We start from the raw sequence: 15,139 nt of genomic DNA on the forward strand, positions 1-15,139 counted from the left end.
TCATGGAAGGAGGTAAGTTCCAGACTCCTGGAAATATTCTGAGATAATTACAATTCCAAAACCAAATAAAGATGAGATGAATCCTAATAATTATAGACCTATCTCCCTCAGCAATGTGGATTATAAGATCTTTACAAAAATCTTAGCAAATAGAATAAAGGAAAAAAATCCCTAAAATAATCCATGAAGATCAATATGGACTTATTAAAAATAGGAAAATAGCAGACCCTATCAGGAACATCTTAAACATTCTAAATCGTGCCATCAAGTTAAACTTGACTTTCATAAAGCATTTGACTCAATAAACCATAAATATTTGAGTAAAATATGTGAGGCAAGTGGAATGGGGGAAAAATATGTAATGTAATAAAAGAGATATACAGTGGAAATAAGGCAGTCATAAATGTAAATGGGGTTAATTCGAGACAAATCAATATTAAGAGGGGAACTAAACAAGGATGCCCAGTCTCCCCATTATTATTTGCATTGGCCATCGAACCTTTGGGAAATTTAATTAGACAGGACCAAATCATCAAAGGATACAAGGCGGGCAAAGAAGAAATAAAAATAAATCTTTATGCGGACGACGACATGATAATTTTAAGTGAGGTGAAAGAGTCATTAAGTTCCCTGGTCAAATTAATAAAGGAATTTGGGGAAATCTCAGGGCTTGAAATTGATTTAGGTAAAACTGAAATTCTCCACAAGAATCTAACATTGAAAGAACTAGGAATTGCCCAAAACATTATAGGGGTGAAACTGGGAAAGAAGTCAATAAAATACTTAGGAATAGAAATTCCAAAAAAAATTAAATAACATCAGCCAATCAAACTTCAATCATTTACAAGTAAATTAGTTAAAACCTGGGGGAAGAATTTTGAGGACATCACCTCTAGACTTAAAAATTTTTAAATGAAGATTCTACCCAAATTCTTATATTTATTCCAAAATCTGCCAGTAAACATTTCTGCAAAACTCTTTAACAAGTGGGACAGTTCCATAAAAAAATGGGTAGTGGGAGGGAATAAAAATAGAATTTCTAATTTGATATTCTATGGCTCCCAAGAAATGGGGGGATGGGGAGCCCCATCCCTGGAGTTGTATTATGAGGCATGTCATATTGCTAAATTAATAGAACTGGAACTGGAAGGGGGAAAAAATGGGTGAAATTAGAGAAAGAATTAAACGATTGGGAAAAGGGCTCATTTATGGGAGAAAAAATTGATAAAAAAGAGCTTAAAAGTTTAAGAGATGGCCCCTCCTCTCAACACTGCAGGTTTGGAAGAGATGGCAAAATAAATTACAAATAAATAAAATAGATCCCTTTCTGCTAGAAACCCTGTAAAACAAAGATAAAACTTTTAAGAATTTAATCAGATCCCTGAAAGAGAATGGAGTAAATAAGGTAGGAGACCTCTTGGAACCTAATGGAGATATTAAAAAATGGGATAAGATAAAGGACAAATGTGGCTTAAAGTATTAGATAGCTTGGTTAGGGCTGTCAAAAAGAGTCCATGAAATAAAAAAGAAAGAAACATCAGATGCCCCAATGGATAGAATAATTGGCTGGAAAATAGAAAAAGAGAAAGGCATTATAGGGGAAATATATAAGGAATTAACAGCCTTACCCTATAATACAAAACATACTTTAGTAGAGGTCTGGAAACAGGATATAAATTTCAGTGAAAACTTAGTACACTCCTGGATTGATAAAACCCAAAAAATTAAACATCTAAGAATAAAAGAAACACAAAAGAAAATAATTTCAAAATGGTATAGGACCCCTTATCAACTGGCTCATATTATGAAAAACGTTTCTAACAAATGTTGGCATAACTGCGGGGAGATTGGCACTTTTTCCCACATGTGGTGGGACTGCCCTGAAATCCAAAAATACTATAAAACATTTAGAGAAGTAATAGAGGAAATAATAGAGCAACAGCTATATTGGGATAAAGCTCGATTTTTGTCCCTTAACATAGAGGTAAAGGAGGGGAACAACCAATGGTCAGATATATTAAAATTTATGATAGCCGCTATACATGCTACAATTGCCAGAGGGTGGAAAGATAAAACAAGGTGGGACCTAAAAATCTGGTGGTCGTATCTCTCTGAATATTTAATTAATGATTTCATCCATGAAAAGAAAAATAAATATTTGAATATTCAGTTAAGACAAGATTGGCATAGGAAATGGTCTTGTTTAATCGATAAAACAGAAGGAAAAGATAGGTACAGAACTTTAAATCAGGCCTTCCAGACAATTAAATCAATGTATTGATTCAAGTAACCCAGTTGGGGGTGGGAAGAGGGTGGTAAGGGTGGGTGGGATGGGGGGTTTAAAGGGGCAATTAAATAAGATTTGCGGTAAAGAGAATAACAATTGGAACCTGTATCCCAGCCATAAAGATTGTAATCAGTTTTTATGTTATCTTTTAGATGGCTAAGGTATGCAGTGTATTGTTTTGTTATCTGTATGAAGAATAAAAAAGTTAAAAACAACAACAAAGCACTTGTAATGTAATAATACATACAGTGCAATAAATAAACATACATCAATATCAAAGGAAAACATAATTCACATCTTCAATACATAAAACAATACCACAATAAAATCAATCAACCCTAAAATACACATAAATAAAAGGTTATGGTAATTAGACTTGAATTGAATAACAACCAACCAGTCATATAAAGTGCTTTCAGTGACAAAAAAACAATGGGTCTATAATTTGAATCTTTTGGGCTCTATATCTGTTGGAAAGCTTGGTTAAAGAGCCAAGTTTTTAGGTTGGACTGAAAACATTGGAGGGTGGGGGCTAACCTAACAACACTGCAACTCAAACGGAGAATGGAATAAAAAACATAATACCAGCAGCTGGGTTTGACTTAAGCTACCTTTATTAACACAAAATCAGATCTGTACAACTGAGAAAATGTGTCTCCCCTTATTCATGCCTATTCAGCCTGCTATAGCCAAAGGGTGAGGAGCCAACCATTAATTGAGATACAGAGAGACCGTTCCATATTACTCCTTCTCTCAGGTATCAAAACCCTGCTGATGTTAAGATTTACTTATTTCATTTCTGCATGCAAAGATGAATAATTGCTATAATTTTCTTCCCATGCTGTGGGAATACAGGGTTTTATGTGAATTTTTTAAGTCCTATCCATATTTCAGCACTTTGCTGCAAGAAATCCATTTGAGCAAAACATATAAATGGTTTTCTTGCTCAGAAGACTTGTTTGGGAGCAACACATTGTATTATGTGCAAAATTCACCATTTTCTGTTTCCCAAAATCATAATATTGTGCAGGGGTTGGCACAGAAAATAAAAGGAAAACAACCCTAAATGTGGGGGCGATGGGTTTTTGCACAGGAATCCATGTATGTGCACAAACTGAATAAAAATGAACCAACTGGTGGCAATCCAGAGGAAGTTCACATAAACAGATTATTGCACAGCAGAAATACATACACTTTTCTTGCCTGTAGTTTCTGTGCCAAAAAAATTAGATTGTACATAAAATATATTTTTTTCTCCCCCAATCACATTCTGTGTTTTTTTGTGTGTGTAGGAAAAGATCTGTCTTTTGTACAAGTCTATTTTCCCTAGTCTGAAAACTCATGAAATCTTGTGTTTTTTCTCCTTTTCCTTCTCATGAGTGGAAAAAGTAAATATTAATAAGTATTCTTCACATCTCTCCAATACTTCCAGCAGGTAAGATGAGTTGTTCCAAGGCCAATCCGTACCCAATACCACAGGGTCTTATAGCCCTGAATGGCTTGTTGCACAAAATCATATGTATCTAATTTTTCTGTTCTGTCTTGCACACCTTATACATATTTAAAGCATTCCTTATTCTCTTCATATACACACACATATAATAAATTTGGCTAATTACCTAAGAACTCTCTCTATTTTCCCAACCTAAATTTATCTTTATTTAAAACTTCTACATACACTAACCAAAAGGTCTCTGCAGATAAATCTGCTGAACCTGCCTCCTTCTTTCTAGTAGACTTGCCTAATATTTCTTCATTCACATCTTATCAAAAGAAAAATTGCAAGGTTACTCACTTGTTTGTTCTTTGTCTTTGTGATGGTGTCCGAAATGGGTTTCTTCCTCTCTTTAACAGCTGTTTTAGAAAACAGTTCTTCAAATTCATGATAATCTATGGAAGGCTCTTCAATTTTTTCCCACACAAGTGAAGCACTAGAATCTCTAAAGTTAAGCAAAAGACCTATGTAGGGCAATATCAGACTTAATAGTCACAAAATAGTGGAATGAAGATAGATGAGGAATATTATTTTTAAGTGCTACTAAAAGTAGATTTCATTGCTTTCTAAGTGGATTATACAAAAATTAAATTGTACATATTTATACCTTCCACATAGTAAAGTAAAATGTTACACACTTTCTATACAGAATAACTTTCCTTAACATTTTCTATGTTTATATTTAAATATATATACTTGTGTTCTAATTGCTGTAACTTCAGATTCACATCTGAAGTGTGTTAGCCATAATGAGTATAGTAGTAGTCAAGTAAGATAATATGGGCTGGAAAATATTTACAAATTATTACTGAATTCGAGAAAGCCAAGTAAGCTGAAAAAAATATGGAGTTTTTTAAAAGTCCCATAAAACAGACCATAAAGTTTACACAGGGTAGTGCTAACCGGAACTGAAAGAAAAAAAGTTCTACATTTTGTGAAAGATGGCATCAGTTAAATGCAGAGCTCATAATATTTTTGGTTCACATATTAAATGAATTCACAGTAAGAATCTCTGTTTCTCCATGTTTAGAATGTTATCATGACCTTCCTCCGTGCCTTGTAATAAACTGCTAGCAGCATATACTGAGCTAAATAGGACTTATCTCCCCCAACTGAGAAAAAGGCCTGGATGTGAAGAAATCTTACAGATGGTAAGAAAATGAGGAAAGGGCACAGTAGTGGACACATGCCAGCAGAAGAGAAGTCAGAGATAGAACCTCAATTTAGTTTTGTGTTACACAGAAAAACGTCCAATGAAACATTTTGGAAGCAACTCCAGCAACATGGCCACACAGAGAGACAACAGTGTGCTATAACACAGGCTCATCTACCCACATTACATATTAGAACATCCCTTGCATACTTCCTTGTCAAAATCCCTAAACATTTCCTTTTGTGTTTTTCATTTCTAGACATGCCTCAGTCTTGTAAGTAGTTTCCAACGTTTAAAAGAAACAACATGTGCAAGTAATAAGAAAGAGTGTGCCTTTTCTGAGCACATGCATCGCCATCCCCTTTGAGCAACCACAAATATTCCCAAATTGAAGGGTAGAACTTCTTTATCTAAGGGCATGGCTTCCAGGCAGGTGTGAGCTGAGCTCCTATACTTCTCACCACAGGAATCAACAATAAGGTAGTTGCCTTGTTCATGGAATATTCCAAGTAACTTCTCTGGGTTCAGACATTAATTGATTTCATTCCTAGGATCACAGTTGCTTGAAGCACTCAATTTGCCCCATCTTTTCAACAGTGGTTCTCAAATACGTGGGATAATGACATTTTATGAGTGTGTTGTGAATTGATTTTCTCCAGTTTTGTGTAGGTGATACATACAGATTATGTCACTGTGTCCTGTTTTTCCTCTGCTGTTTTCATATTTTTGAATTAAGAAAAAAAATCCAAATATTTCATAGAATCATAGAGTTTGAAAAGACCATATGGGCCATCTACTCCAACCCCCTGCCATGCAGGAAAGCACAATCAAAGTATCCCTGACAGATGGCCATCCAGCCTCTGTTTAAAAGTTACTCTTTTCCTTATTATGACAAAAGATGCAATAGCTACAAATGTCTTTTGACTGGCACTGTTAGGTGATCCTCTATCTGGAAGCATCCTTACTGTAGTAATACTGAATTACCAAATAATACTTTTTTCTAGACACATATTGACAATTCCTTCAGAACAATCTTACTTTTCTTAATTTCTAGCAGCAGGCACAACATTGCATGATAAATCTAAATCTCATGAAATACATCTTGGACCATCTGGACAACTTATTTGGATGTCAGGATCTAGTTCAGGAGGAAGTCCCAGAACATTACTATACTAATGAGCAGGTGGAAAATATTTTTTCCTCAAAAAAGCCTACTATTACATTCATGTGAAGCTTCAGGGCAATAACTGGACATTCATGAAGACATGATCTGAAAACGTGATGCCTAGAAACTGTTTAGAATTTATCTCCTGGTTTGGACACGGAAGAATTAAAATGACAAAAGAAAAACTTGAATATGCTCCCTTTGTAAATTATCTCTCGTGTTCTATCTTGGATTTCTCAGCTGCATCATAAATCCCTTTCCCCATCTCATTCTCTGTCAGTCTCCCACATTTCAAATTGCTGTGAAAAGCAAGTCAGACTTTTAAAAATGTGATAACACTGACCAACACACATTTTGAGGCCTCAAATGTTAGGTCTGTTTCTGAGTATATTTGACCAATTGATTCCAAAAATTGCACCATTTTCCTCTATCAACCCTAGTTTTTAAAGATATATAACATATGGCATATACTAGTTGCCACCTGCTCACCTATAAAGAATCATGATATCTTAAAACTGAGGATATCAAGAATTTTTTGTTGGCCTGTGTAACCATTCTGTATAATGGTTCCTTTACAGCAGAAAGTGTTCATGGACATATGTAACATGTGTTTACATGCTACCAAAATGCTGAGGTATTTGTAGGCTGTTAAAAATCACAGGAATAATTGACTGGGTACATATGGATGCCAGTTTGCGAAATGCTACTCCCATTTAATTCGGCAGCAGGCGAGCAATGTAAGGATTGCACAAAAGAAAAGGAGAGAACTGGTGGTTTAAGTGACTATATCTGAAAGCTCTCTGGAAAGGAACAATTTACATGGGAGTGTTCAACAAATAACACATATTATTGTTACACTTGATTCAGAAAAGAGCATAACACACATTGCTGCCCTGGGAATTACAAATGTTCACTTTCAACCAGAATATGGTCTACACCATCTGGTAATATTTATCTATAAACATATACAGAAAAACACCCCCATTACCCAAGATTATATTATAAATATGTAAAACGTAATACAAAAATATGGGTGTTATTAAACATGACCTCTAGTCTTTAATACCATAGAAAGAAAAACAAAGTAGAGTGACTTCACATACTGATACTTTTTCAGTTCTATTGCGATTATTCATGTCTTCAACATGTATTGTTACCTTTTATTATGAAGTTGAATTCTTGTCCAGTAAAGAGGCTTCATTGGTCGAGAAGGTTCTATTGCATGTTTCCTGCTACCTTTTTCCTGGTTCATTCCCATTACGAACAAACCACTTGGCAAGGGAGGTGGAAGAAACCCAGAACCATGTGGAAGGCTAATAGGTGGAGGAGGTGGCACACCCATACCAGGTAGAGGTGGTGGAGGAGGGGGTGGTCCTGCACCAGGCAAAGGTGGAGGAGGTGGAGGTCCGTCCATGCCTGGCAAAGGTGGTGGAGGTGGAGGTCCCCCCATGCCTGGCAAAGGTGGTGGAGGAGGTGGAGGTGGAGGTCCCCCCATGCCTGGCAAAGGTGGTGGAGGAGGCGGAGGTGGAGGTCCCCCCATGCCCGGCAAAGGCGGTGGGGGAGGAGGTCCCCACATGCCTGGTAAAGGTGGTGGAGGTGGAGGAAGTGGCAATCCCATTCCTGGTAGAGGAGGAGGAGCAGGAGGTATCCCCATGCCTGGTAAATGTGGTGGATGCAGTGAAACCCCTATTCCTGGTGGTGGTGGTGGAGGAGGAGGAGGTATGCCTGTTCCTGGTAAAAGATGAGGAGAGGAAAAACCTGTCCATGGCAAAGGTGGAGGTTGTGGCACTTCCATGTCTGGCAAAGGTGGGGGAGCAGGGGGCATACTCATGCCAGGCAGAGATGGTGCAAGAGGAACAGTTGCCCCTGGCAAAGATGTTGGAAGTGGCACCCCCATATCAGGAAGAGGAGGTGGAGGTGGGATCTCTGTAGGCATTACAGCTGCAGGCAAAGGAGGTGGGGGAGGAGGTGCCATGTCCATTCCTGGAAGAGGTGGTGGAGGAGGAATCCCTCCACTAGGCAACAGTGGGGCAGGAAGAGAAGACAGGGCATGTCCTGAGGAAAATGGGGCTAGAGGAAGCGGTACACCTGAACTGGGAGAGGGTGGCATTACAAATGGGACTCCTGCTCCAGGCAGAGAGGGAGACACTCCTGTGTCAGACAGTCCAGGGTGGGATTCCAAAACAGGGTGAGAAGATAAGGAAGGGGAAGCCTCACTGCAAGTAAAACTCTCAGTACTTAGAGCTGTAGATGACACTGGTTGTTCTTGCAATAAAGGTGGAAAATTAGCATCAGGTCCTGAAATCTGCAATCCAGTTAATTTTTCTTGGACATCATCCAATTGTAAAGAAATTTGTTTGGGTGAGAGAACTAAAGATAATTCAGAGCAAAAGGTGGTCTGTGGCTCAAGTGTTGGCAATAGTTGAGTTGGCCCTTGACTCACGTTCCCTTTCAAGAGGGGAGGTGCTTGTGGCAGTGTGCTGGCTGAAGGCATTGTGTGTATTAAACAATCGTCTGTTGGTGAAGTCTGCACAGATTTTGCAGTTATAGTTTTAGGCAGGGTCTGCAATTCCTGTTCTTCAAGGCCTGCACTGAAGAGCTCCTCACAGGTGGTCTGTCCACTCTCCCTCTGATTGCTACTGGAAACCAGCACCTCTGATGCTGGAAATTGTTTCTCCAACTCTGCAATTTTTATTTTCAGATCTTGGATGGTCTGCTCCAACCGCTGAATCTCACTTGCCCGCTCCTCTGATTTTATTATAACATCCTCCTATGAAAAAGGAAAAAGATATCAATGCAGAGGACATGGCACTTGTCAACCAAGGGGTGGGGGGTAGTCAGGGACAAAATGTACATGGAGATAGGGATTTATAATCGGTCAGCCAGTCATCATATAATATATATGTTGATAATAGATCGGCCAGATACAGTTTATAAGAGATCAGCCAGATACAGTGAAGACAACTGTTCTTGCGCTTTGCTACTCTGCTGCTGAGTACACATGCCCAGTGTGGGATACATCTCACCACATTCTAACAGTGTATGTGGCTCTTAAGCAGACATGCCACATTATCACAGGATATCTATGCCCAACACTGCTGGAGAAATTATACCATTTAGCCAGTATTGCACCACCTGACATCCGCCAGGAAGTAGCAGCCAACAATGAAAGGACCAAGGCATGGACATCTCTGGCCCGTCCTCAGTTTGGATATCAGCCAGCATGCCAATGCCTTAAATCAAGAAACAGCTTCCTAATATCTACAGAGATACATGCAGGAACACCTCAATAAGTGAAAGTCCAAAAGGGGCAGGTAAAAATCTAGAACCTCAATCTGTGGCTGATATCGGATGAGAAACTCCCTCCTGGGCACACAGAAGACTGGGCACCTTGGAAGGCACTGAAGAGACTGCGCTCTGGCACCATGAGATGCAGAACCAGTCTTAAGAAATGGGGCTATAAAGCTGAGTTCACAATATACGAGTCTGAAGAAGAGCAAACCACAGACCACTTACTACAATTAATTCTGAGCCCCGCCACATGCACAATGGAGGACCTTCTTATAGCGACACCAGAGGCACTTGAAGTGGCCAGCTTCTGGTCAAAGGAAATTTAGCATAATGCCAAGTTTTTAACTTTGTTTGTGATTTTAATGCCTTATAATTATATTCTCAATTCGCTTATGACACGATAAATAAATAAATAGCCAGTGATCAGTCTGGATGCATCATAAAACATGGTAAAGATCTAAAGCATGTTACAGGTCCCAGAAAGGGATATTTACACATGGGTTACTTGCACTTTACAGCATGTATAGAAAATAAATGTTTTTAGATAGGTGCATCACAAATTTTCATGCCAGAAAGATGATTTCACCATGTCTTTCTGGGGATTTGCAGAATGGGTATCCATATGCATATACTGTGTCCTATTAACTATGTTTTGAAATAAGCTCTCTGTTTCTTAGGCTTGACAAAAGTCAGGGAAAAATATATGGTAGTTTTTTTGGAGGGAGATAGAATTCACAGTACTGTCATAAAGGGTTGTCTCCCAATACTAACCAACATTAAGCATTTTGTTTCCCTTGTAACAATAAGAGTTAAAGATTTGTATGGTCAAAGACTCTTCACTAGGAACATAAAGGGAGAGAATCATCAAATCATCACAATAACTAAGCAGTAAATGAAATGTGTCTTCATTTCAGCAAGTTAACTGAAATATTACACAGACATACATCTCTTTCCCACAGAGTATTGGAGAAGAACCATGTGTTGCTCCTGCCATAAAAGCAGAACGTATTTTGATTGATTAACATCCATGTATTAGTTGCTTGAGATGACTCACCCTGGAGCAAATGACAGGCTCCAAGAATGCCAAAATAAGCCTGTGTTTACCACTAGAGCCACTTCGAATTGTGATGTTTGAAAATAGCCAAAGAACAACCATTCAAGTCTCTAAACAGAATGATGGAAAGAGACTAAAGGATAACTTAGTTTACTTCTCCAGTTACAGTATTTGGTGCCAGATTCTCATTCATTAAGTTTCCAATTAAAATTGTAGGGGCTTTATTTTGTTTTAGGAAAAAAAAACAGACATTTGTATTCATTTTGTTATAAGGACACCAACATGAAAACAAGATGGAATGTCAGCCAACAGTGCTAATGGTAATCACTGTGCAATATATACTCAAGGTTGTATGCTAAAAGTCTAGAAGAACAGTGGTAGTTCCTACAGCCAAATGGAGCTTGGGATTCCCCATGACCTGAACATTTATTGGCCATTGAATTGGAATATGGTGCCATCAAGTTGTTTTGTACAGCCAGAAGTACAATAGTGTAGCAGAAGCCACATGGAAAATGCTAGTGGAAATTTACTTCCTCCAACCTACCTAATAAGATCTAGGGTGGCCACCTGGAACAGTTAACAAAGAGATTCTGATATGAATCCTTCTTCGATTCTCTTGACAGAAGTGGGACTCAAATACTAGATGCTCTTGTTGCAGACTATTTTTTTTTCTTGGAGTCCCTAAACCCTAAATGATTAAACCACAAATAGCCCCATACGAAAAACAAAATGTGTTGGATTTTGTTTTTCAGATGGGGCTATTTCTAAAAACTGTCAATGTTTGTAGCTTAGCACTTCAAATTAAAGTAAATGGTCAACAATTAGCATTCAGTGGCATTCCACATAGCACAGAAATGTTTTTTTCTTGATAAACAAAAACACCACTTAGCTTGCAAGGTTCTGGAATGAATGCTGTACAAATATTTACCAGTCTGTCATCTGACAGCCTCTCAGGAAGGCAGCCACATGAGGGTGGCACCCTGTACATTCTTGCAATTCAAAGATTGCTTTTCCTATCACTTCTGTGCTTTTAATTATTATTCCAAAATAACCTTGCCACAAATCAGTGTGTGTGTGTGTGTATTCACAGTTAAGGAGGGCAAGACACTGTGATATCTCACTCTTGCATACCAGCAAGTGCAATAGTACCTGCTGATTTTTTTAAAAAATGTTCATTTGAGTCAACTACAAAATCCCTGACATAACCCCATGTATGGTTTTTGTAAGTCTGAATTACAGATGGAAATGGAAAGAGTCAGGAGAAACTTTGTTGGCCATCCAACAAAAAGGCCATGGATAGACATGAAGGAATCCTTCATGACATGCAGATTTCACCACGACTCTTTTGTCAACATTTTACTTTAGGATTAAAATGTGAAACTAATATTAGAGGTTTGACCATTCATAGCAATGAGGAGCCAACATTTCCTTAAGGTGCATCTCTATGCTGCAGGATGAATGCAGCTTGACACCACTTTAACTGCCATTGTTCATTACTATGGAATCATGGCAGTTGGAGTTTGGTGAGGCACCAGTACTATTTGGCAGAGAAGGTTAAAGATCTTGTAAAACTGCAGTTCTCATTATTCCATAGCATTGAGCCATGGCAATTAAAGTGAAATCAACTTCCATTAATTCTACAGTGTAAATGTACCCTTAGGGTAGATCTACATTGACAAATGCTTCAGAGCCAATCTGCTAGACTGGCCACATATGAATCACACAGGAATTCCCCCTGAGTGCTGAATGCAGCTCGGTACTGCTGGATGACCATCCTAACAGTCTCCTCCAACCCTCCATGTCACAGTGATATCCTGTTGTGACATGGGTTTTTCTTGTTGGTCATCATCGGCAGTAAGGTTGGCCAAAGTGATGGGGTGAGGAGGTCCTCTGGCAAGGCTCCCCTTGCCAAAGGACCTCAATTCAGAGACCACAAATCCAGAGATAGCCACAAAACAGAAGGAAGGAGGGATCAGTGACTACCATCCCATGTCCCAGGGCCACCTAATCCTGGGAAATACATAATGGTAGTGAGAGCAATTGCAAAACCAGCCAAACTGGATCAGAATTCAGACTACTACCCCCCAACACCAACTTTGGTTAATATGGGGCAAGGTTGCATTAAAATGCCCTTGCCCTACATTACCTGGATCAATTCTGTATAGTGTTTGGCCTAAGGAGCTGACTACGGAGATGATTCTTATACCTATAGGCACAACTACATAGTAAGTGTAGATGTGTTCTTACAGTAGTAACAATGCTAGAGAGTTTCTCTACCTTGAACTGGCCTCGCTTTTTGGCTTCATATTCTGATCCTTCTTTCATATAAAATGATACCGAAGAGATATTTTGATTTTGCATTTGTTCCCACATGTCTACCCCCATCCTCTATTAATTTAGCAACCTAAATAACGCTTTTAAGTATGCATCATACAACCTTCTACTTTGCTCCAAGGATTGAAAATATTTGATTTAAAGAATTTAACAAAATGTTAAAATGTTTTATGAATGATAGAAACCCCTGAAGAGGAGAATCCTAGCCCGGTGTGAATCTTCACAGTATGGGGACTTCATTGAATCATAGAGTTGGAAGAAACTAGAAGGGCCACCCAGTCCAATCTCCTGTCATGCAGGAATATGTAATGAAAGCACCCACGACAGAGTCCCATTCAGCCTCTGCTTTAAAAATGAGGTTTTATTGAGAGCTAAAAATGCACATCATATTTTTGTGCAGAAACCATCATTTATAAAGCCCTAAACGGTTTGGGACCCACCTACCTTCGTGACCGTATCTCCTACCATAAACCTGCCCGAGCTCTTCGATCATCAGGGGAGGCCCTCCTGTCGCCACTGCCTTTATCTCAGGCCCACCTTGTGGGAACAAGGGAGAGGGCCTTTTCTGCTGTGGCCCCCCGTTTGTGGAACTCACTGCCCATTGAGATCAGGCAAGCCCCCACTCTTTTAGCCTTTAGGAAAGATTTAAAAACATGGCTCTTCCGGTGTGCTTTCGGAGAGTAACTGTCATATACCTCCTTTGTTACTCCCCCCAACATCTATCCTCTAGACTGTTTCACTATCTCATGTCCCTGTTCCCCATGGTTTTATTCTTATCTCTTCTTACCCCGAGTTTTAACTTTGTGTTCATGCGGCCTGCCCTTGTTATGTTATGTTGCTTTTGATTTTGTTCTGTACTGTACATTGTTATTTTTTGTATTGTTTAATTGTATTATGATATGTTGTTTTTATATTTTGTTATATTGTATTGTCTTGGGCATGGCCCCATGTAAGCCGCCCCGAGTCCCCATTGGGGAGATGGTGGCGGGGTATAAATAAAGTTTTATTATTTATATTATTATTATTATTATCATTCTAATTTCTGTGAGAAACTTATTATTTTTAGTTATGGATTCAAAAACTTTTGTTTTATTTTCTCAGGGAGATCATTTTGTCTTTTACTTCTCTTTCTATCCATTAAAAATGAAAACATGCCTTCAAAAAAACAGAGACCTTCTACAAACAATTGGGTTACTATTGAAATAACTTCTAGAATGTCCCCCAAAAAAGATTAATTCAGTTTACACTATCTAAAATCTCATTTGTGAAAAGATGGATTTTTCTTCTCTGACTTCAGCCAAAAAGGAAAACACTGGATTGGTCACATGCTTTAATTATATAATACCCATACTAACCAATTCCAACATAAAAGAAATTATTATTAAATAATAAGACACATAAAAGATGGCATTTCTAATTGAAGACAATCTCTTTCGTCTGGTTAAAATTAGATGCTGATCTCTCAGGTCTCCTTTGCAGATATCAAAGTCTCTAGAAGCTTTAAACAACTTCTAATGTTTAACAGCAATAATTTTCCATATCATTGTATGTAACCAAACAATTAAACAAAGTTACTTCTGTTTTGAAAAGCAGGTCATTTTGCTTTTGGAGGTGGAGTAATGTAATTTAAGATAGTAAAAACCAACCACCCAAGTGAAAAAGGTGAGGTGTACTGCTATTCCTTGATCTTATACAACTTTAAGACAGATCCAGAGAAGACTGAAGACCTATTTTAGAAAACTGGAATGGCTATGCTGATGAATAGAAAAATGCCTTAATGTGGATGTTTTCCAAGATGGATTAAACCTATTGCACAGTTAAGAAAATAAATACTTAGATGCACTTCAGACCACAACTCCATCATGAAAAAGAACAAAGGGCAACAAATTATATTCATGCAAGCTGACATTTTTTCAGTAACCCCCAAATGTGCTTCTATCTATCTATCTATCTATCTATATATCATCTAAAGATATCTCTGTGCCATCCCACTGAAAATAGGGTTTGCTATTATCCATGATTTCAAGAATTCACATGGGGACCTTCCACACAGCCATATAACCCAGAATATCAAGGAAGATAATCCACAATATCTACTTAGAACTGGAATATCTGAATCCACACTGCCATATAATCTAGTTCAATGCTGATTGCATACAGTTGTGTGGAAGGGCCCATAGTGTCTGGGAACATATGCCCACCCATGTATGTCAAGGTCATATTATAACTGTTGGGGAACTGGGAAGGGGGTTGACTACCAAGTTTTTTTTTCTTCTGCATCCCTGCCAACCGATTACACATGTTGAATCTGACAAAAATTTCAGGACAAATTATTTGAAAACGTTTGGAGAGACCAGGTT

At 38.3% G+C, this 15,139-nt stretch overlaps 1 protein-coding gene across 2 annotated transcripts in view; it reads right to left on the minus strand.

Moving 5' to 3' along the window:
• fmn2 (formin 2) overlaps positions 1-15,139 on the minus strand; it is a 242,202-nt gene that overhangs the window by 140,800 nt on the left and 86,263 nt on the right. For both annotated transcript variants that reach the window (XM_062975121.1, XM_062975120.1), the window contains exons 6-7: positions 7,258-8,870; positions 4,083-4,227 (exon numbers count right to left, since the gene is read on the minus strand). In XM_062975121.1, the coding sequence (XP_062831191.1) occupies positions 4,083-4,227; positions 7,258-8,870 (1,758 nt within the window). The remainder of the gene's footprint in view (positions 1-4,082; positions 4,228-7,257; positions 8,871-15,139) is intronic.

This window comes from Anolis carolinensis, chromosome 1 (genome assembly GCF_035594765.1).
Source record: "Anolis carolinensis isolate JA03-04 chromosome 1, rAnoCar3.1.pri, whole genome shotgun sequence".
NCBI classification, from domain to species: domain Eukaryota; kingdom Metazoa; phylum Chordata; class Lepidosauria; order Squamata; family Dactyloidae; genus Anolis; species Anolis carolinensis.